The sequence below is a fragment of the Apteryx mantelli genome, chromosome 3 (genome assembly GCF_036417845.1).
Source record: "Apteryx mantelli isolate bAptMan1 chromosome 3, bAptMan1.hap1, whole genome shotgun sequence".
Lineage (NCBI taxonomy): Eukaryota > Metazoa > Chordata > Aves > Apterygiformes > Apterygidae > Apteryx > Apteryx mantelli.
This window is the reverse complement of record NC_089980.1, coordinates 67141609-67166171: the sequence shown is the minus strand read 5'-3', so window position 1 is coordinate 67166171 and position 24563 is coordinate 67141609. Positions and strand designations below refer to the sequence as shown.

General features: G+C 38.2%; 1 protein-coding gene across 1 annotated transcript in view; it reads right to left on the bottom strand.

Moving 5' to 3' along the window:
- The window catches only part of ESR1 (estrogen receptor 1), a 174868-nt gene that overhangs the window by 130489 nt on the left and 19816 nt on the right, over positions 1-24563 (bottom strand). The window contains exon 2 of the mRNA XM_067294757.1: positions 2201-2705. Within this exon, the coding sequence (XP_067150858.1) occupies positions 2201-2628 (428 nt within the window). The 5' untranslated portion in view covers positions 2629-2705. The remainder of the gene's footprint in view (positions 1-2200; positions 2706-24563) is intronic.

Sequence of the window (24563 nt, the reverse complement as noted above, 5' to 3'; positions counted from 1 at the left end):
TGCTACAATATTTTCAAAAGAACTTGTTCTTAAACCTATGATTAGATATTTAAATATTTCCCAGACACTGAACACCTATTCAAATTATTTTTAAACAGCCTATTTGTGATTGGATCTGTGCCAAACTACAGGAAAAAAGAGCTAAAACTTAATGTTGTCAGGATGATAACTTTGTAAACACAGTCTTGCTGAAATGAAAACAGCAATGCTTTTATCAATTTAATTCCAACAATACTGAGCCTGTTAACACAAGGTAATCATAGCAAGTACTCAGATGCACATTTCTTATTACCATATAAAATGTGCTTTACAGAATTACAGCTGGAAGAGGCCATTAAATCATTTCTATAACTCTGTACACAGATAAACCACCTGCATATCCAAGATCATAAATTCACCAAACTACCTCTGCATTAAGCCCCATCAATTGTATATGGCTAGAAATATCAGAAATACCAGGAGATGGGGAAGCCAGCACTGCCCTTACATGTTTGCTCCAATAGTTAAACTTCACTGTTTAAAATAGTACGTTATTTTTATTTTGAAGTGTCTCCCTTCAATTCACTCTTTAAAAGCTAAAAGGACATTATTTCCATCTTTCAGCTTTTCCTTCCAGATGATTCTTGTTGTGGTTTTTTTTATTCTCTTTAAGTAAAAAGCCCTAAATATACAATATTCTCTGCCTGCATATTTCAACTCCACAAACTCATTACTCCACTGTTTATAGATCCAAAGTCACTTAAAGTCACTTTTCATCATAGTTTCGCACTGGACATTCGTATTAAAACTCTTGTAATCTAGCACAAAGTGTAGTTTCATGCTAAAATCACTGGTCCTCACAATCTTTATTCTCTGACATGTATTCAGTCTTCCTAGAGGTAATACATTTGGTTGTGTAAAATGCATTTTGTTTAAATCAATTCAGTTAACAGATTATTTTGCTGGACTGTCTGGCATAACTGTTATCTGTCTTTTCACCAGTCTGTATTCTGTCTCCTCCCAAAAACTGATTAATCATTTTCAAAAAGTGCAATCATCATCTGTTTTTTCGGACCAGATTCGGCTGTTCTTACTCAGGCTGAATTAGACTCTCTTTAACAACATACATTACTGTTCACAGCAATATGTTATACTGTGCAAATAAGTCTGGCAGAGTCTGGCCCATGACAGGGAAAGAATAACTTTTTATTTTTTTTAGCCTCATTCCATTTCTAGCAAACTCACCTGTATCTCCCAAACAAACAGAGAAACAGAGAGTTTAGATGAAAAATTACATCTAACTGTTCACTTTGATTCACTAGAGCCCAGTGTAAACTGCCAATGCAAAACTATGCTACTAACAACAATATTACCAGTGTGGATATTGGTGTGTTTGACTATATTTTCTTGGAAGCTACAGTTCTATCAACTTCATCCACTTCAGAAATTACGTAAATGTTTTCACAACTGACAATAAATATTAAAACCAATGAAAACAATCCCCCCATTCTAAGACACTTTTATCCTTCTATCCCAGACAAAAAAATGACCCACCCACTATGGGATAAAAATACAAGAAAAAGAAATCCTGTATTTTGAAAAGCAGCATGCCAGATTTATGGTTAATATATATCTTCCTGCAATGAGAAATGCAGGTTATCAGGTATATAGCTCTTACAGCAGCTCGTGAGGGTGGTTAATGACTGAAATACTGTCACTGAGTCAGCTCCAACAGTTTGATTAGGAAGGATACTGTGCCACTGAACTACTTCCTATATAAGCCACTTCTCACACTGTAACGAAAGCCAGAGGAGAGAAAGCCTCTTACCACCAGCTAAGAGCTGAACAAACAGCCACTCATAGCTAGAAACATGTGATGGCAGAAGTCTTTTTTTGTATACCTTAGGCAGCAATTCTAATATATGGCAACAGGGAGTTTTCCATTCTTTAATCAATTATGATTTCATGTTTTCCTAGGAAACATTTATACTCATCTAATTTGTTTCTCATATGTGTAGTTTTTAAAATTTACAGCTTACAGTTGCAATAGCAGTTTTGTTTTACCCTGCACTATTTTTTACGGTCTAGCTATCATGGATGATTCAATCAAATTACACGGTCCTTTACACATAACAAAAGTTTAGTGCATATATATTTCGACATTCTAATTTTCTCTGCATATCTGCTTAAAGAGAAAAGAAAAATTATCTGTAGCATTTACCTGTAGAAGGCTGGGGGAGCAGCTTCCCTCATTCCAAAGCCGCCCTGTTCGTTCTCAAGGTAATAGGGTACCTGTTGGCCATGGTGGTGGATGAAGGGTGAGAGCTGGGGTGCCGTCTGCAAGAATAACACAGGGCTTGGTGGGACATTGTTCAGTGAGTGAAATCCTGCCAAACTGCTGGACCCAAAGGACTCAGAAGTAGGGGCATAACTGAGAGTAGTAGAGCTGTACACAGGAGCGGTGGTAGCAAAATCGTAAGCGGCCCCTTCTGGGTAGTTGAAAACCCCTGTCTTGTTGCTCTCCACATACATGTCGCTGAGAGATCTTTCCAGGGGAATCTTCAGCTGAGGTCTGCCCAGTGTCTCCAGCTCCGTGCCTTGGATCTGGTGCAGCAGGGTAACTCCAGAGGTTTTGGTGTGAAGGGTCATGGTTATTGCTAATGGCAGTGAGCAAGGAGCATATCTGCTTTTATTGTCAACAGCGAGATCGGCAGCTGGCAGTCCACCTAAAAAAGAGACCAGAACCTATTCTGAGGCTCAGCAGAAATCATATTAAAGCAGCACTGCACAGGTATTCATCTAATCTTGGCAAGGAGGAGGATACAATCAAAGGCAGAGTGAGCACTGAAAACACACATTCCCTCTCTCTCTCTCTCTCTCTCTCTCTCTCTCTCTCTCTCTAACTTTTAAGTACTCCTCATCTGCGCTAATATGCATTACAAAGGTGCTGGCCACAAGCCAGGAACTCTTGCCTTGTGCTGACATTGGTTTAAACATCACTTCAGAAACAATTAGTTTTGGAGTTATACCAAATAATTGTCCCACTAAATGTTACTTTATTCTTACTAGTCGTTTAATTTTTCACTTCAGAGTAGCCAGTGCTCCACAGCAACTAACGGAAAAGAATGCTTAAATCAAACCAAGAAGACTAGTCCAGTGGTCAGCCAGATTACTGCCTTTTATTTCCTCAGCAGGCTCCAATCTATCTGTGTTTATCTCTCCTCCTGTTTGATTCATTTTCATGTTTGCTAGAAATATGTAATGTGTACATTGTAATGACCCTGATTAGGACTATGCTGTAACTGAGATATGGCAGAGCAGAATGTGTGTGCACACGCGTACGTGTGTGTGTGTGTGTGTGTGTAACTAGCCTCAGCCAATAAAACTAGCTGGCAGAAATTAAAGGATGTATGATATTTATGTAGGAGAAAAAACTTATAACATGCTTTCATCAGTTATAACAATTTGCAGCAACTAACCTAAGTGTAAAAGCAACATTAAAAACATGAGGAAAAGCTTTAGATTAGCTTATAAATTTCTGTCTGCTTCTTTTGAGGCTGTAAAATGATGAAACAAAGCATCATACAGACTTTATCATAGTAAAACTCTAACAGTTAGAAAAAAATGGTTTGACTACATGGCATGTGAATTTAATGCAGGAAACTCTTTTGCCTATTCCCATAAACAGAAGCTCAGCAAACTTGAATTTTGAAATCAGACTGGAAAATCAAGTAATCTAAAATAATTAAAAGGGATCAACTGTAAAATAAACAGAAATGCTTCTCAAAGTTATATTTAGAAAAAGAAAAAGGAGAGAGAACATAATGAAAAGGTGTGGCAGGCATGCTTCATCTTGCTATCTCATTCCACATAATTTTAACTTTGCATAAACCAGTTGTCCTGAACCAGCTAAAGGAAAACCTCCAAAAACTGTTTCAAGTTCTCTAGCATTATTGCTGTGGTCTGTGGTCCAGTCAGTGAAATAGGTTAATGCCAACCCTAAACACATTAATATAAGGGCTCCAGTTAGTATGGTTTGAACACTAGCAAAGCCTATGCTATACTTAAGCAACTCCACAGTTATTCAGCTCAACCTTCAGAAGACCCAAGAAACTGAAAAACTCAGTATGCAGGTCACTAATAACTTCAAGAAAACTTTACTAAAAAATGATTTTATTTTAGTAACACTATATTTTTATAACTGCTAAAACAGCAAAAGTTATTTATATTTGCTAGGCTATACAGAAGAAATATACATTTGTACCTCTGCATATACACAGCTAAGACAACAGCACACATATAAATAGGTACTTGATAGATTTCCTCACCCACCACCCTCCCTACCCTGTTCAAATTTCAGATTGTAGACTTTGATCAAACAGATAAGCCTGTTTAAATAACACTGGACTAAACATGTTCCTAGTTAAAAAAATAATAATCAGACAATCCTACCCAGCAGTTCAGAAAGTCTTCGAAGAGTTATTCTGACAATGTGCCAGGCAGTGTGAGAGAAAAAAAAGAGTGTGTGTGCATGTTTGCATAGAGTGGGTGAATGTGCATTTGCGGAGACTCACAAAACAGCAAGCGAGCACAGCTCTCAGCAGCCAGTCTGCTGGGCTACACAGGCTGAACTGAATGGCAGTTACAAATTTAAGGTCGGTTACTCTTACGCAGTTCATTTTGTGCTTCAAGAATACATGGAAAAGGCATTTGCTCATATTATACTGCATAATCTGAGAATTAATATGGATCAGTCTGCCATAATAAGAAAATACCCACTTCTACAGCTGCATACAGACTTTAAATTTTTATTTAAAACATTATCTGATATGTACTCTATTTTAGAAATACTATATTGACACGTAATAAAATGCTACAGAATAATAGCTATGCAGCAGAGGGAAGCTACAAGGGTGCACACACAGACTTGACTTCTGAGTGCATCCTGTGCAAGTTCGGTGCTCCTTACATGCAATTTTTAAAAACCTGATTAACTATTTGAGGGGAGTTGTGTGTTTTTAGGGAGATCAAATATTTTAAATTGACACCATATACAAACAGTATTAAAACACACTGTAGAGTTAAACAAAAGCAACGTTACTTCTGCTCTGTACCACTTCAACCAGAGTCCCTGGGACCAGCTTTCCACAGGCCAGTGTGGAAAGTTACAGTCCTGCCCCCCGAAAAGGCTGAGCAATAGGTAGCTGCAGTATAATTGCAGCACATAGCCTGGCACACATTTCAACAGAAAAAAATGTCAGTGTCACCAACAAGGTCTTGAGGGTTGGCTGGGCATCCCTATGATAGCAACCTGAAATGTTTGGGTTAATTTTTTTGAGGGAAAAAAGTGAGGGAGCAGGAAAGGGCAAGGACTGGGGGAGTGAGACAAGGGGTGGTTAATCAAGCCAAATTCCAGGACAGTAAATTTTTGACTCTGCATACTATACATTTTGTATAGATACAAAAAAGGTGAGAAGTGCTAGAGGTTATAAAACAGGTTTATTTTCCTTGTCTTCTGTGATGATGACTCTCCTACTTTCTCCAAATTAACACACAGAATTTCACCCTGCTTTAGAAATGAGGTTGAATATGTCTGCTTGTGGGCTCACCCAAAAAAATGGGATCTAAGTTTCTAAAACCTGGCCTTTGTGCTTAAAGGCCAGGACTTAATCCACCACCCAGCTTAATCATTTTGATCTACCAGATATCAAGTTTTACATGTTATGAACATAATATGGAAATATGTACAGGATATAGCAATAATATTTGGTATTTTTCACCAGTAGATGCCAACAATCTTTTCAAAAACATGGCTATACTAAACCCCATTTATGTATGCCTTTAAACAAATGCAGATCTGATAGAGCATCATTTGCCTCATTCACTGTGTAGCTAAAAAAGATGTGTAGCATCTTCAGAGACTAAACGAAAACAATATGCTGCAGCATCTTCATTTCCAGTGCCTGACAGAGGTGTTCAAAAATACTGAAATCTAGCTATTAAGATTTGGTAAGTTCTCCACTAATGTGTATTCAGTTGCAACCAAGCCTACTCTATATATTCCTCTCAGTTAAAAAAAAAATGCCTCATATTGTTTTGGAGTTAAAAAGCACATACACAACAGCAGAATATCATCTCTCCCTGCCTTCTTCACACCCTTATAAAATGTAAAGGTAAACTGGCTCTGCAAACTTCAAAGATTTGCTAAATCTGTATCAGGGATAGATTGGTTCTTTGCTATATTTGTGAAGTTTAGGAATGTACAAATAAAATCAGTGCTAGTTTTGATCCATCTCTAAGTATACATATGTTAAAACAGGGAAGAAATAGGAAGAAAAGAGGCAATAGCAATTGCTGAATGCTGAAAAAGAAAAGGGGACAGCCTGCTGTAACTGAGGAGCACTAAGTACATGTTGGCAGGGAAGATCAAAGCATAAATTCCTTCTTCATGCACAGTGACTTTTAGTGAGACTGACTAAAAGATGAGTTTCTGAAACCGTGAAGATTTAGACACTATTTTTCTCATCGAAATGGGAAATGAACTGATTAAATAAATGTACGTGGAAGATTAAATCCTGTGTTTCCCTTTTAAAAATACTAAACTTTCTATTTTCTTTTTCTAGATATGTCAGAGCCAATGCCAAACTCAGATTTTGCAGAATGAGGAATTCACTTAAACTACACTAATAAAATACAAAATGTAGAAAAATTAAAACTAAATCATATTTCTGAGCTAAATTAACATTGTTTAGAGCTAGAGTACATCTAGATATGTTTCTGAAGGCAAACAACCCATTGATGCACACAGTTTGCTTCTAGTTTTTACATTTCTGTCATCATCTTTGCTGATAACTGACTAGACAGATCAGATCAAGCTAGCAGTCGTTCATAATATGCTTTGGCTCAGCTGGACCATCAATCCAGCACCCTCACCAGGTAGAAATAGGTGGGTCCTGAACCAAATTCAGGATTCAACCATAATAGACAACCTGAATATATTTTTAATCAAAATCCAGAAAACATCTTAGCACAAAAACTAGAGAAGTAGTCTCCTTCCACTGATTGCAAATAATGTGATGTGATGCCAGGAAAGCGCACTGAGAAACAAAAAAAGGAAAAGAATAGACAGCCAAAAACTATAGAAAATTTTACCCTAGCTTATCTAAATAACCAAAAGAAGGCTTGGGAATTTCCAGGGCCATCATTAGTTTTCTACCAACTAAAAGTCCTGAAAGCCAATCAGGGAATGGTAAAGCAAAAGTTCAATTTACAGGGAGAAAAAAAACAAAAAGAAATGGAGGAAAAAACAGTCTGAATGAAAATACAGTTTCTTGATTCTAGAAAAGATACAACAGCAGTCTGAGGGAAAGGGAGGTGAAAGTAAAAACAGTTGCTACATAAAAACTATTCAAATTATAGGAATCCTTAAAGATAGCAAAACTCCTAGCCCTATATTGTTTTCTTTTTCAGCACTGGTTTCCAATTTTAGTAAGTATTCCAGCAGAAAATGGTAAACTCAGAACTGAGAAGGTATACTATAAATTTTCCCTAAACCTGCTGACAGTGAGAGACCATAAACTTCATTGGTTCAGTTCCACAACTATAAAGATAGAAGTTTTTTTTAGCTGCTGCAATTAAAGAAGAACCTATTGCACATAACAGGAGGAACATTATGTTTTTCCAAGATTCCACTGTAGCATTACAGAGAAATTATGTTGTGTTTAGTCCAGTGAGGAAACTCCTCAAGATAGACAGCTGGAGAACAGCACCATCTACCCCACTGCTTTATAAATCTTTTCCGAAGAAGAAAAAAAAAGCCCTTGATATCGCTAGGCGAAGCATGAAGTATGCTTTAAAATTCCTTAGACTTTTAGTAGAGATAAGCTCTTCAATCTGTTATTGGGAGTTTATAACACTTAAATGTTTGTAAGTTGATAAGAGGACGTATACTGGTTTTTTTAGATAACTTAAAAGAAACAGGCATGGCACCAAAAGGCTGGACCCAAGCTTCTTAATTCTAAATTTATATTTTAAGTTGGTTTTACAGTTAAACAGGGACTTCTGCTTTCATATGAGAACATTTGCTTAAAATATTTTTATCCCAAACAAGGATATTAGCACATACATTTATTAATTTACATCATTTAGCTATATCATCAGTTTGCTTGTACTTTGTGTGAGAAGGTCTGTTACACATTTTGTCTGAAACTATCTGTGTAATCAAAAGAAAAATTAGTCTGGGATGTTACCATAGCTTCTTGGTAAAGTATCTTTATGCCTTTAATTTTAAGACCCTGTTTACAGCTATTTATGATACTATCGGATTTTAGCCATTCAGGTGGAAATTTTCCATGCCAGTGGTGAGCTCAGAGAGAATTATTTTATAAGTATCTGACCCAACTGGGAAGAAGTTTTTTTGGTTTTACCACCTTAAAGATTTCTAGAAACCCCTTCTTGAAACGAGAAACCCTTTTTGCTCTAAGCAAATGAGGTTTTTGGAGCAGGAACTATGAATTTGGCAGGAAGCTGAAACTTAGTGTCACAAAATTGCCTTTTACTATTCCTTTGCAACTCCATCCATATTTGGCCAATGTTTAATCCCTTGAAAAACTACAAGTTTTTAAGAGCTAAGATTTCTAAAAATCCTTTCCTAACTGAGCTTGCTCTTTCCTCTCTTAAATCCTAGTCCTGCGTAGACTGTGCCTGAAACTTCCCAAAAGAGCGACTGCAGCAAAAGATGCTACAATCCCGGCTAGCATAGATCTGGAAAGACTTCCCCTTCAATCACTGTTCTGGGGCAGAGGGGGAGAGAGTCCGGGCAGCTTGAACACAGATTACAGTGGCAGTTATCATCCTGAATTTTAGTTCCCAGATGTGCAAACTGAACTTCCTGACACCAAAATGAGTCACCATCTTCCTTTTCAATTCAGCATTAGAAAGCGATGTGTAGAAACCTACCCATTTCCTAAAGGAGTAGAAGACATGTTGTAATATAATTAGCTTGTGTATTTCTCCAGCGTTTTTTGTACCTAAGAAAGAAGTGGGAGGATAAGACTAAATAATTGTGCCCAACCTGTACAGGATAAATGACTTACTACATATATAAAATGGACCAAAATACCTGAGTACTCTGGACAAACTCAAAAGATCTTAGCAAATATTGATGTTTCAAAGGGTTAACCGATGTTTTCATGCAGGCAGATGAAAATGAAGAAAAAGACATTTCTCTGCTTTCCCAAGCAAAATGTTTACCAGTTGTGAACAAAGATATTCACTGGTAGAAAAGTGAAATTGTGATTACCAGATACCAGAAATTGTGATCACAGTATTGTGATTTAACATTAAGCAACAATACTCGCTTAATCACAAATGCAGCATCTTAACAAACCATTTCTCATAAATCTAGCTTCATAAAAAAAGGAATGAGTTCTGAAATGCAAAACTGGAACTTAGTATTCCATGTTCATATTCATTTATTGTGTTTATATTAAAGACAAAATGAATGGAGTGACTATTTCCATGAATTAACATGTCCAAAGCAGCCTAGCAAGAAAACTGGGAAAGTTATTAGAAAGAAGACAACTTTGTATCTATTAGGATTGGGTTAAGGAAGAGGCATCTTCAAAATGATTCATTAGTAGCATGTCTAGGCTTCCAAAAATAGTTAGAAATGAGCCACAAGGTTAATCTCATTTATGCACTGATATAAAGGGTGATTGACAAATTTTGTTTGTGAGATTCGAAGTGTGAAAGAGCTGAGGACAGAATTTCAGTATTGCCCAGCCAGGTGAGAAAGATAACTGTTCAACAACTTCTTTCTAGTTGCAAGAGGAAACAAGGAAACAAATTTGAGGAAACAAGTTTTGAAAAAAACTCCTTAAATCAAGGAATAGGAGGTCTTGGAGAAGAGAGGTGGGAATGGTGTGGGAAGAAACGGAGACTTGTATCTGAATGAGCTCTTAGGAAACCCCAAGAAAAGACTGCTTGTAAAAGCAGGCAAGCTTCTCCAAACTGACAGCATTAGCTTTGCACAAGAAACAACCCTTTAGGCATGAGTTAATTGTCCTAACTAGAAGAAGCCTCTTAGATACTATCTTAGGATAATGAGCTATATGTACAGCTTTATTTCTGTTCTTATGTCTTGTAACATTTGTTGCAATGCTACACAATACAATGTGCTACCTGTATTCCACATTTGTAAATTCTTAATTTAATTTAAATTTAATGTACCCCAAGGGTGGTTTCAAGCTAACTGGCACACACCCCAGTACCACATCCCTGCAGTTCTTTAAACTGATATAGGACTATTAGTCTAACATGTACCATCCAAACACAGTTCTCCAGATCACTTAAAGGATAACAGGTTGTACTTCTGTTAAACTATACAGATCAATTCAAATGTTAGTGATGCAGGGATCTATGTGGAAGAAACATCTTCCAGATATCGGGATTAGCCAGAAAAAATGCTTTTTGACATGGAAGAACAGCAGTGTGGAGCACATATAAATATGCTTCTTCCCCCTGCCTTTGCCCCCACACCTTCCCCTAGTGTCTTCCAGTGTTTCAGCAGGTTTACTTAGTGGATGTCAGCTCCGTTTGCTAATCAGTCATATTTCCTAATTAACTGGCCTCATTCATAGCATTATTTGTCAAGATTTGTTTCTCTGTCAAATGCTTGAATGTGCACTAGGGAACAACAAGAGCTCTCAGGCTTCAGGTTTAAACATGAGCATGCAAGCACTCTTGTGCAAGTGCATCCATGGGCATGCAAAATATGCATAATAGAATTCTCTTCAGGTTAACTACTCTCAGCCTCTCCTCTCAAATATTACACTGTATTCTCTGCCTTAAGTCTAAATTTTTCCTCTCTCTTGCTGTAGCTTCAAGTTAAACTGCAATGGGTATCTAGCGGTACAGTTCAAAAGAAAGACCACCAGTAAATTTTCTAGTACAATGAACAAGAGAAGAAAGAGTTCTAGTAGCTCAAATCTGAAGCAAAATCTATTTCAGGTTGCTTGGTAAAGTCTGCTTGAACTATCTGAATCTATCTGCTTGCAAATCATACTTGTATGCATGCTCAAGCACCATGATTTTCAGCAATGTCTTTCATTAATCATGACAGAGCTGGTCAGATAAAATCTTGAGGATGTTGAAACATCAGCAGAGAAATTATAATATTGATAAATACTCTAGTGATAAATTTTATATTACTGAGAATCACAGAAATATTATGTGGCATAATCAAGTATCATTTGTAAATACTAATAAATGGGTCCAACTCAATTTTTTCAAAAGACCTATTTGTTAACCAGAGAAGAACTAAAGAGAAATGCAAGTCCTTGACCACTTTATAAAATCCAGACTTAAAGAAGGCCTTTACAGCCTTTTTTACAGCTACATGGCACATAGGGGGAAGGGCATAAGCTGTCAGTGTGACTTCCTGCTACCTTCACTTCCTTTTGGGTCCCCTAATGCAAGAAAGATAATGACATACTGAAGCAAGTTTAGCGGAGCAGGTCCCAAGCTGGTTGGGGCAGAAGCACATGGTCACATGGCACACAAGGACAGCCTGAGGGAGCTAGACCTCTTCAACTTGGAGAAGACAAGTTGAAGAGGAGAACTTATTGCTGTCTACAACTACCTGATCAGAGGATACAGAGAAGAGGAAGCCAGACTTCTCTCAGAGATGCACAGTGATAGACCAAGAGGCAATAGACACAAGTTGGAAAATGGGAAGTTCAGATTAGATAGTGGAAAGATCCATGGATCCAGATGGATGGTCAAATACTGGAACAAGTTGCCCAGAGACACAGTAGACTCTCCATTCTTGGAGGTGCTCAAGACTCAACTGGACAATTCCCTGAGCAACCTGATCTAATTAGACTTGCTTTGAGCAGGGGTTTTGATTGGATGACATCTGGGGAACCCTCCCAATTTAAATTATTCTGTGAATCCACGAAGGTAATACAAGGATCTGCATCAAAATCTTCAAACAGAAGATATTAATTAGTTTGATAATGGTCTGTTTCCTCCCCATTCTCCACAGATGCCTGATTTCAAGATTCCACATCACAGTCTCATCCATTCTGCTGCTCTTTGATCAAGATGAGACATTTGTCTTTTTCAACTGGCCTGCTATTCTCCCTAAATTAGGAACTAAAGGAGCTCCACTGGCAAAAACACCCTTTTCCTCAATTCATCTACTCACTGGCCTGATCAGTGTCTTAGAGTCTCATTTCCCTTGCCTAATCTGAGTTAGAAAATAGGAGGAATCTATTGGCCTCCCCATACCTTATTAGCATTTCTGTAAAATGCTTCAGTCCTGAGCCAAAACACCTGTGTGGCCCATTGCCCCAGTAATGGACCTGCCTGTTCGCAGTAGTCAATAGCATATGCATATTTGAACCCCCACCAAGACTGAAATGATAAATAGTTATCCATCTCCTGTGGCTTGCACAAAATAAAACCAGTTGCCTCTTTTAATGGAGACCACTGTCCCTTTTTTCCCATTTATCTGAAAAAAGAACTGTCATTCTGTTAGGTCTGTTTTCCTCTATCAATGTTTTTCCATACATACATAGAATGCAGGGACATGTACAGTAAAAGTGACCAGAATGTCCAAGTGTTTAGAAGGCAGAGTCTAACCCTAAGACAGAAGATGGTGTAGAATCACCTGATGACTTAAAAGATTTTCTTCACTCTATTTCTCTTCCCTAGTAAGGGAATTCAAAGGCACCACATTTGGTATTAAGATCTCACACATTCACATTTCTTTGCTAGAAGCTGATTGTCCAACAGAAAGGTCCCTGTCACCCCCCAAAATTAAATTTATTGTGACCCTGAGGCCAAAATAACTCTTCTAACAAGCAAATGACTTGGCAAAGTCTTGCATTCAGTGCTTCAGCATCCCATTCTTGTCCACCAGGAGTGTTGGCTTCAACTACTGGTAGCAGAAGTCCATCATTTTCTGGGCCTCTTCAGAGAACCGGGTTTGCTTTGGATATTCCCCTAATCATTGTCAGTCTTTCTTCTCTACTATCTCAAGCATGGCTACATATACCTGTGCACAATCTTCAGCCGGCACATCAGGTCCTCCTGTGCAGCCTATCTTCCCTCAATCCAATTAGAGATTATAAAACAATCCATTATCCACAGAACCATTGGACACAGAGACAGTGCCACAAAAGGACAACATCTCAGTTGTCCTCTGGGCCTATTCTTATAAAACTCAAGTCCTAAAGGAGAACTCCACAAGGGCTACCCATTGTTAAAATAGTGTTGCTACGCATTTTCCTGCGTTTGCTTGAAACTGGCTTGTTATTGTCACCGCAGGTCCAGCAACTACTACTGCCACATCTGAGCAGCTCATTGCTGCCACTGGTCACCCATCTTGCACATGGTGAACAGGATAGTCAGCCAGTAAGTGTTCATTAAAAGTGGTTGCGCTCAGCAGGGAAGGCGTTGGCTGCAGTCATCCCATGCAGACCTCAAGTGAAATGGCAAATTCAATATCCTAGATAGAAAAAGGTGTGCCAAATGTTACAGGGAAGAGTTCCTGAGTTAGTAATAGTTCATCAGTCCTTTATTACTGGCAACAGCATATTTTGTCCTCAAGTATTATTTAAAACTTGCTCACCAATTAACAAAATGTTTTTAATTCTAACACCAATCCAATCCTTCTCGAAGAGAAGTCTTATTGACAGTAGAAAGTTCCATCAGAAGATATAATTCCTTTTAAATAGTAGAAATGTATGATCTATTTTAAAAGATGCATTTTGGAGCTAATTAACATCTTCTTCCATAACAGTTATAGTAAAGATATGCAGGCCCAGGAAGATCTTGAAATAAATCCTTATAAGAAATTTTCTAATACTTTCAATCTAAAAAACAATGATAGGGACTGTATTTAACATATAGTCCCAAATAAGGTTGTGCTATATCTCCCATGTTACTTTGAAACAGTCACTGTTTTCAGTGGAGCTGATTATGATGAGCTACATTAAAAATGAGCTTAAGTGCTTTGCTGGATCAGGGCCTGAATTTCTCTGATCCTCACACACACATCATCTCTGACTATCAGAAAAGTCCAAAATTAACAACCACAGAGGTTATATTTCATTCTTTGGGAATAACTTGCAAACATTCCAAAATTCTATTTCTGTGATATAATGTGTACTCCTTACCCCAGAGAAGTCCAATTTTAAAAATGACTTAAAAAGACTACAGGCATGGTCAATGGAATCTGAACCAAAAAGCAATGCAAAATGTTCATTTCTACAATAATTATTATTTGTACTCAGGAGAACCTAAGATCACCATCAGAAATTACGTCCTCATTGTGCTAAGTACAGAACAAAGAATGTTTACTCAATAGCCCAGATTTAAATATCCAGGCTTATACTAATGACTGAAAATAGCAGCCTTAAAGAAAAAGTTTCACCATTTCTTCACCAAATTCAAATAGGCCTGATAATGATCTCCTACTTCCATTATGAGGTTGCAATTATTTAATAAAAGTAAAGACTATTTTCTAAACTCTAAAAAGAAAGTCTTTTGATCAAGCTATCAAACAATTCAACAACTGCAAATACAAGAAACCTATGTAGCACTAATAAATTAGCACTATCAAGCAGAAATTGTTGAAAAAAGCAGGGAATTACAAAGCAGACAAAGATTACAAAGGACACTTACAAATTGATCATAATGTAACTGAAGCATCACTATATGGTACAGCTACTGCAGACTTCAGTTCTTGCCAAGACGATATGGAACATGAGCAACAACAAAACTGTCCATCTTCAGTGTTGTCTAATCAGCATTACTCAGAAAATGGGGTCATGATCATCTGTAGTACACTCTGGCTCAAGGGATGAGAAACAAAACCCACCCAAACTAATGAAAAGCAAGGTAGGAAAAGAAAAAAAAAATCCCTAAGGCTTCTGGTTGGTGAAAGCTTTCAAAGTCACTTCTACGATTCTGTAGAAAAAAAAAAAATGCATTGTCATCTGTCGAGTGGAACAAATAGGACCTTAGTGATTCAGTAACAGTTGTGCTCTCTTGGCAGATATTAGCTTGTTTAAGGCAGGGAAGATCAAAGAACATAACTGGATGCCAACAACAAAAAAAAAAGGTCAAAGTTATTTATTATTTCAGCATTCCCCTATCTTTATTTGTTCTTCTACCATTTTCATTGTTTTATGCAACAAGATGGAGGTCTTCCTGAAATAGAGCAGTCAATAATTTAATGAAATGGTTCTTTTGCAATATAGACTCTCCTATAAGTTCAGAAAACCATCAGAGCAACAGGTTTTCCATTTCTAAGAGTATGCGAAATAAGCATTTCCACATACATATTTAGCACAATAATCTACAAGCCACAGAAGAAGGAACTATTAGCCATTAGTAATGAATCAGAAAAAGGCAAAGAATGAACAGAAATCAGTGGCATCTAATATAAGAATACTGATATTTGATTTGGAACAATACAAAATCCAGGGTTAGCACTCAGTAGTTGCCATTTTCCAAGGAGGTGAGGTTACAGCTGAGAAACCTTTAAAAGCTGCAAATACTGCTATCAAAATTGTTACAGCTGTGGTACATTAATTTAAATTTAAAAGTAATTTGTCTTGCCTGGAGAAATACCAATAAATCACAATTCTTATTATGTAACTGACAGAGTTATTCCTAATATTTCCAAAATGAGATTTTGCCATAATAAAAACTGCAGCAATGCCTTGCTGGTGCAACAGAGAGTGGGCAGATCTGCACTGCACAGAGAGTGATACAGAGCCTCCCAAGCCCTCTTTATTTGCCTTAGCTCTGGAACATGAAGCAATACTGCTGCCACCATAGTGCCATACTCAGGGTGATTAATTCCTCTCTCACAGATAGCATAATGATAATATGGTTATATTGCTTTGTAGACCAAGTTACTGTCTCTGTACAGTGTAATTTATGAAGTAATTCAGGCAATAATGCTGCAAGATTCTTTCTACCACACTCCTTTGAATAGGATGGACATGCCTAGAAAGGCCTCTTGACAGGAAATAAAACTGCTTGGTACTGTAGACTCCTTCCACTGTACTGATTTTGCTCCCAGAGTACAAATAGTCCTGATATCATTAGAGCTATATGAACTAGTGACACACCTGGACCCAACACTGTGACACTACGAAGGGCACCAGGAAGCCTGGAGTCCTTGTAAGGTGGTTGGCACCCAAAGGCCAACCTTGGCACCTCATCAGAGACAGCTGAACAATGTGGAGGTGATGGCGAAGGTGCTGGAAGTGGTATGAAGGAGTTTCCTCAGCGAAGTACTTCCTTTAAAGAGCTACAGGTGGATGAAACTCCAGGCTGCTTCTGCTCTAGCAAATACAGCGTACCTGCAGACACTCTCGGGCACTGGAATGCAATTGTCTGTACTGTTGGAATATTCTTGGGAATAAATTTGGCATGTGCCAAGTAGCACTACCCCACACAATTCCTGAGCATGGTTCAAGTATTGGAAAACTACAGGGACCATTCCCATAAGTCAGTTTGCATCCATCCACTGCTTTGAGGAAACTACTAGTATAGATACAGGCTATTCCAGGACAGCTGGTCAGCCACCTAAGAAATTAATCTGGGGTGTATTTAATTTATGTTTATAAAGACAGCCCTTGGCTTCCAAGTTTGATCCAAACAACTTGGATTTCAACCTATTGGTTAGGTGCCAAAGTTCAAGAGCAAGCCAGACCATTAAAAGCCTGGGCACGCCTCACTTTCAGCTGCTTCTGCATGACCTGAGCAGACACAGAGAGTCCCTGGGCACTTCTGGCCTCAGGTAGCCAGGAGGGTTTGCAAGGTGCGGGGGAAACAAACCCTTGCTTCAATGTTCAAGGAATTTAACTTCCTGAAAGCCAACCTGGAAAGCCAACCTGGGATACTTGTTGGGGCTTTAAGAGTAATAGTTTTACAATACACCTGAACTGATTTAGTGGTAAACTGTTGACAAAAAGTGGTGGTATTGCTCCTCCTACCTTTGCATTTCTGCCTCCTTCCATGCTCACAGTTTGTAGAGCTAAGCTAGCAGAAAGCTTTCGGTTGTTTCCTGAAAAGTGAATGTTGTGCTAATGTAGGTCCTGAGGCAACTCAGGGGAAGCTGCAGGAGTACATGGCCAGTGTGGCAGAGTGGTACCACTTTTTTCAGTAGTAGACAGCCCTTAAATTAATTTAGTGGTACTGTAAACGTGCACGCAAAGAGAACAAGCCAAAGCAGAAAGGAGGCAAACTGCCAGAAGGACATTTGTCCACCACACATTCACATTGGTCATGATGAAACTGAAACACATACACCATGGATTAAATATACCTATTACATAATTTATTTATGTTCTATTATCCTCTGTTCTCCTTAATAAATCCTTTGGTTTTATGTAAAGATTCAGCGTTTGCCAAAAAAAAAGTCCCTGTTTAAGACCCCCCAAAAAAGTATTTTGTTTTTTGGAACTTTTTATTAAGATGCTTAGTTCAGTTTTTCCACATTTCTCTGTAAAAATCCATGTGGTAAAATAAGTCATTTTGAAGAGAAAGTTCTAAATATTTGAAGTTGGCCAATGTTGGTGAAAAATAATAAATCTAATCACTAGTAAGAGTATTTGACACAATTCCACAGTGATACTGAGGCCTGATTTTTTTTTAACTAGAAGGGAAATATTTTTCTAGAATATATACACTATTCAATTAACGAAAGGGAAAAAATATATACTGCCAGTTTCAATAATCCAAAATTACAGGCTGAGTGACAGCAAGATCAAAAATTTTTCTTCCATAATATTAAGATAGGTACATTATACTTTTTTTTCCTCTAAAAATAAAGGTAAATTTATCTAGGCTTTAAAAGAATGTTGGAGGCGAAATACTATGGCTTATGGATCAATGCTTTGTTCTAATACAGCACTTGCTGTATGCCTATGTCTTTACTTTTCAGAAAAAGATTCAATACAAGCTGATCAAATTACAAAAATATTCTTTATCACACTTGTAGTGACACTGAAAGCCTGCATCTGCAATTGAAGCAGCAAATGTGCTTGTAATTGCTTTCCACCATCGATCACAAGCTACAGTTTGAACTCTGGTCTGCAAAATCTGCACCACCCAGAAAGCACGTGCATAACACCCATAATTACTCACTGCAGACTACTGCTAAACTTTTACCAACAGTCACTGGAATATATCTTAGTATTCCAAACAACAGAATAAATATTACATAGCATTTCACCTAACTGGCAGCTGGTGCAGTAAAATGTACCCCAGCAAAAATCTACACATTGCAGTATTCATATATAAAAAAACTGCTAGAACCACATTTCTAATTCAGCCTGGGTGCTGACACACAGTATACTTCAACAACATATTTGGAAGTTGATGTAAAAATTACTGTTCTCAGGCAAAGTTTTATACTACAATGCTCACAGTCCTGGTTTGGATGAAAATTGTTTTGTATTCTTTTACATACATTTCATGAACCATTTTTCTTATACTGTTTGAGAGACTGGTCTATTGGATTTCTGTGTATGGTTCTGGAATATATTTATTGAAATAAGGATTTTAGGGCAAGTATCTGGAATTTACTTGAACAGGTGAATTTCCTGAGCTTATCTCATAAATCAGTTGTATTAGTTTTAGGAATGAGACATGAGTTAAATTTCCTGATATGAAATAATTCAGCTATGCTTAACAATATTCTTATAGCAATATCAAGCAAAATGTGGAAGGTATGTTTGCTCTGAAGACTGAAATGGCTGTCAGGCTGCACTTTGGGTGATACATGAAAACAGTTGGTTACCAATCCACAATATTTTTAAAACACTCATCTCCAACATCAGTGCCTGTGAGCCATGCTCCAAAATTTTTCAGCATAAAGAATATCATTTTCCCAGTGGAAATTATAGCTTCATGACTTTGCATACAGTTGAACACAACTCATGTTGCCAGTGAGAGCAACCCACCCTTCCCCATGTGGTGTTCTTAACTTGCCGATCATTGTTCAGGATTAAATAACTTAAAACATATATTTAAACAAAAAATAAAAGCGCTATTACAAATCTACATCTGCTCTGTGACAAAATGGAAATGTATGCCAAATGCAGATGGCTGCTTTCTTTATCTGAAGTATCCAAAATTGAAAAACCACCCTCGATAAAACTGAATGGCCATTATCTAAACTTAAAGAAGTAACTGACAAATTTGTATTATGAGCATGGCTGTGTCCTCACTTAAATCAATGAATAAATAATCCCTGTAAAAATTAATAGGACTATTTATGAATAAATTTTCACCAATGCTAACTATGTTTAAATAATACAGTCCTCCTTATTAAAAGAAAAAATTCCAGTACTAAGTAATATTATTTTATTCTGTTTCTGCTGTGAAATATTGATTCTGAGGAAATACTGGAGCAAATGCTAAAACAGAGCCTCACTGACACAATTAGCTGTTGATTTTGTGACTGGAATCTCCTACTGATTTCTTGTATTTTATGAATCTAAGCAAAAAAATAAAAAGATACTGCAGGAGCAGTGTCTGAACTTCAGCAAGGTGAATGATTTCATTATTTTCAATGCTCATTTTTTCTGCTTTGAAGGGATAAACTCAGTCATTTCTTCTTTGAAGGGATAAACTCAGAATTTTAATTTCCCTTATGTTGTCAGTAATGGCTAGGGGTATGTTACAACACCTCTAGCCAAACGAATATTTGGCTTCTTTTCCTCTCATGGTTGAAAGTCTATGCAGCAAAGCAGAATAATCTTACCATTTTAAGCACATGGTAGATAAACGTGTTTATTTTACAGAGCAGCAACAAAATGTATCCATTTGCACTTCATGCACTCTTCCTTTAATAGATACAGCAACTTTAAAAAGACATTTGGCAAATAACAGCCTATTGTAAAATACTGTCAAAGGCACCACATTTAAAAAAATAATTTAGAGACAAGACTACCAGATCCTATAGCTTTTTTTTTTATACCTAAATATTGTTAAAAAAAACAACCTGGAGTTGAGTGCTTAAAAGAATTTATAGCTACAAAACATGTAATAAATAAAACAGAGCCTATAGCTTTGCTAGCACTCAACAAAAATCCTGAAAATAGCCAAATCATTCTAATATCTTATATTTTTCAGCCTTTCTAAAATCCCCCAAAGCACACTTGCAATAAGACTAGCAAGGCTTATTTGCAAATCATTTGGCCTACACAGGACTGAGTCATTTTCTTCATATTTTGGATCAGTTACTTAATAATAGCTTCATGTCACCAGCTTCCTTTCTTCTAAGCCAAAGCAGCTCCATTAGCATTTCTTTTTAAAACTACAGCAGCATCAACTTGAGGAGTGAAGTATTTTCTCAAGGAAAGTTTCATAAGCTCACATTACTTAAAAATACAACTCAGAAAGAAGCAATCAGAGGAAGAGCTCATAGTGTGAAATTATCCTGGTATGAAACTTTCAATACTATAATCTCATCTCAAAGAGATGGAAGCACATATAGCATCACAGAAATCTACCTCCAGAATAAGAAGTTACTGCCTTCAAGGCAGAAACTGATGGAACAACATTAATTTTGATCAAAATTGAGGCCTGATCACCTCATGGCAGCTGAAAATAATAAACCACTATCAAAATTATCAGTAGCAAGAGGAAGACTAGGGAAAATGTGGGGCCTTTGCTGAATGGGGTGGGTGCCCTGGTGATGAAGGATGCAGAGAAGGCAGAGTTACTGAATGCTGCCTTTGCTTCAGTCTTTACTGCTCAGGCCAGCCCTCAGGAACCCCAGACCCTGGAGGCAAGAGAGAAAGTCTGGAGAAAGGAAGACTTTCCCTTGGTGGAGGAGGATTGGGTTAGAGATCATTTAAGCAAACTTGACACCCACAAATCCATGGGCCCTGATGGGATGCACCCACGAGTGCTGAGGGAGATGGCGGACGTTATTGCTAAGCCACTCCCCATCATCTTGGAAAGGTCATGGAGAACAGGAGAGGTGCCTGAAGACTGGAAGAAAGCCAATGTCACCCCAGTCTTCAAAAAGGGCAAGAAGGAGGACCCAGGGAACTACAGGCCAGTCAGCCTCACCTCCATCCCTGGAAAGGTGATGGAGCAGCTCATGCTGGAGACCATCTGCAAGCATGTGGAGGAAAAGAAGGTGATCAGGAGTAGTCAGCATGGCTTCACCAAGGGGAAATCATGCTTAACCAATCTGATAGCCTTCTATGATGGAATGACTGGCTGGGTAGATGAGGGGAGAGCAGTGGATGTTGTCTACCTCGACTTCAGCAAGGTTTTCGAGACTGTCTCCCATAACACCCTCATAGACAAGCTCAGGAAGTGTGGGTTAGATGAGTGGACAGTGAGGTGGACTGAGAACTGGCTGAATAGCAGAGCTCAGAGGGTTGTGCTCAGCGGGGCAGAGTCTAGTTGGAGGCCTGTAGCTAGCGGTGTCCCCCAGGGGTCAGTACTGGGTCCAGTCTTGTTCAGCTTCTTCATCAGTGACCTGGATGAAGGGACAGAGTGCACCCTCAGCAAGTTTGCTGACGATACAAAACTGGGAGGAGTGGCCGATACACCAGAGGGCTGTGCTGCCATTCAGAGAGACCTGGACAGGCTGGAGAGGTGGGCGGAGAGGAACCTCATGAAGTTCAACAAAGGCAAGCGCAGGGTCCTGCACCTGGGGAGGAATAACCCCATGCACCAGTACAGGTTGGGGGTTGACCTGCTGGAAAGCAGCTCTGCGGAGAAGGACCTGGGAGTGCTGGTGGACACCAAGTTAAGCATGAGGCAGCAATGTGCCCTTGTGGCCAAGAAGGCCAATGGGATCCTGGGGTGCATCAGGAAGAGTGTTGCCAGCAGGTCGAGGGAGGTGATCCTCCCCCTCTACTCAGCCCTGGTGAGGCCACATCTGGAGTACTGCGTCCAGTTCTGGGCTCCCCAGTACAAGAGGGATGTGGCACTACTGGAGCAAGTCCAGCGAAGGGCTACAAAGATGATTAGGGGACTGGAGCATCTCTCTTATGAGGAAAGGCTGAGAGAGCTGGGCCTGTTTAGCCTGGAGAAGAGAAGGCTGAGAGGGGATCTTATCAATGTGTACAAGTATCTGAAGGGAGGGAGTCGAGAGGATGGAGCCAGACTCTTTTCAGTGGTGCCCAGCGACAGGACGCGAGGCAACGGGCACAAACTGAAACACAGACAATTCCATCTGAACATGAGGAAAAACTTCTTTAGTGTGAGGGTGACAGAGCACTGGAACAGGTTGCCCAGAGAGGTTGTGGAGTCTCCTTCTCTGGAGATATTCAAAACCCGCCTGGACGCAATCCTGTACAATGTGCTCTAGGTGACCCTGCTTGAGCAGGGGGGTTGGACTACATGATCTCTAGAGGTCCCTTCCAACCTCAACCATTCTGTGATTCTGTGAAAATTATCATCTCTTCAAGTGACTGGTGAGAGGTACATATCTGCAACTAAATGGCTAGTAATGCCTGTCACTGCATCATCCCAATTGCTTTCCAGAATCTCTGAGTTCCACATGAATATCATTTTAAACTCAAGCCACATAATCAGATCTTACTCCATTTACAGCCAGTCATTAGGTAAATTATATATTGCGCCAACAGAAAAAAAGCATCAATTGAATAACTAGTACTTTAAGGGAAAACAATGTAACAAGAAGTAAATGCCTTCTGATGTCAACAGAGTCACAAAACATCATAAAACAGCTTTTATATGTGTAACAGATCTACAGCATTTTGAGCACACCGATTAGAAATGTTAAAAGGTTATTCAATGGTCTTAAATTTCTGTATCTAAATGGCTACAAACTCTACTTTTTCTTCAAAATTCTGGATCAGCTTATCAGGTGAAAGGTAGACTTTGGAAACTATGCAATCAATTAAAGAAAGTCTGGATTTGTTACATCAGTATATTGTACAGATGAGAAGTCTTGGGAAAAAGTGAGCAGAACCAGTCTGGATGGCTGACTTTGTCCAGATCACTTTGAGTAATAGTTAAACAAATCCGCATTACATTTGTTTTAGTGGCTTCCCAATATCCTTGCAAAATCTTCAAAAATGTATCCTTCCATGGGTATATCACCAGGTCAAGTTAGTAGTTCTTGCTTTTTGAACCAAAAAAGCTGCTTCATGAACCAATACTATACAATCCACGTACCAAACAGTCTGATAGATGTACGTTTAACAACAGTCCTTTTGAGTGCAACTCTGTAGCCTAAACATAGCCATCCAGCATCATCTGAGATCCTCTAGGACATCCAAAACAGCATGGGGCTGGCATGTATAATCCTGTAGCTAAAGGAGACCTACAACCTCTGGAGCAGCTGGAGATCAAACTGAATACTCTAAGGCATGTCGATCACCCAAAGGAGACATCAGCATGTGGGCAACCGGCAGTTACGTCTCACAGGCCACCATGCTACTATAGATACACATATATACACACACACATATATATGTGTTTGCATATGTATACATATATATATGTATGTATGTATATCTCTCAGAGGTTAGTATTTTGGGGACAAAAGATAACTCTTTCTACTGATGCTTTAAGAAAACAGCAAAAAATGAGTCAGAATAATTTGCCTGAGTAGCTCACACATAAATACAGGTTTAAAAAAAAGTACTCATTATAGCAATCAATTCACCTTAAGAATATCTCTACCAGTGTAATAAAAGGCATTTGTATTTTTTTATAAAAAATTTATTACCTATATTTTTCATATTTGTACTTTAAAGTTAAGTGTGGCCCACAGAAGCTGACATGGATAACACAGACTGTGTTCCCATTTGGCATTGATCTACCTTCTACTATTCGCACTACTTTATTAGCACTTCTTATATGGAACTTCAAATGAATTTCAAATACATATTTTGTATACAACTCCTTCCCCATATCACTTACAAAAGAAAGCATTATAAAACATGAACTGAGAACAATCTCTATCCAGCTTTAAAAAAAGATAGTAACACTTCAGTATTTTCAAAACTGTTTTGATTTCTGGAATAAATATAACTGTTATTAGTTTTTTCAAGTGGAATTTGTTTCTTCTTATATTACCAATTTGTTTTTTAATTTCAAAATTGCAAAACTTGATAATGTTCAAATTGAAATTCAATACAGAGTTCTGTCCTATGGTCTTTTCATTTCATGAATCAAAGGCAGAATAAAAGCATTAATTCTACTTTTCCAGGCAACCATCAATGTTTTACATCAAATTATAAACACTGATTCATATTCCCTTTGGAGACTTACCAATCATCCACAACTGACTGAAAGATACGATACTCAGACAAAGCTAAAAGAAAATCTTATCAATCTACTAGTTCCCAAAAGTGAACACAACACTTGGAGCATTCCAGACACCAAAAAGCTCAGATCCCCTAGCAATACATGACATGAATTTAATATGTGCAAGAATGTGAATAAAGCATGAACAAAGGTAATAGTTTGTGGAAAAGTAAAACACTGAGTAACTGAAAATTGAAACCTAAATTTGAAACCTGTACTCAATAGTGTTGTCTAAATGGGTTTGCAAAACT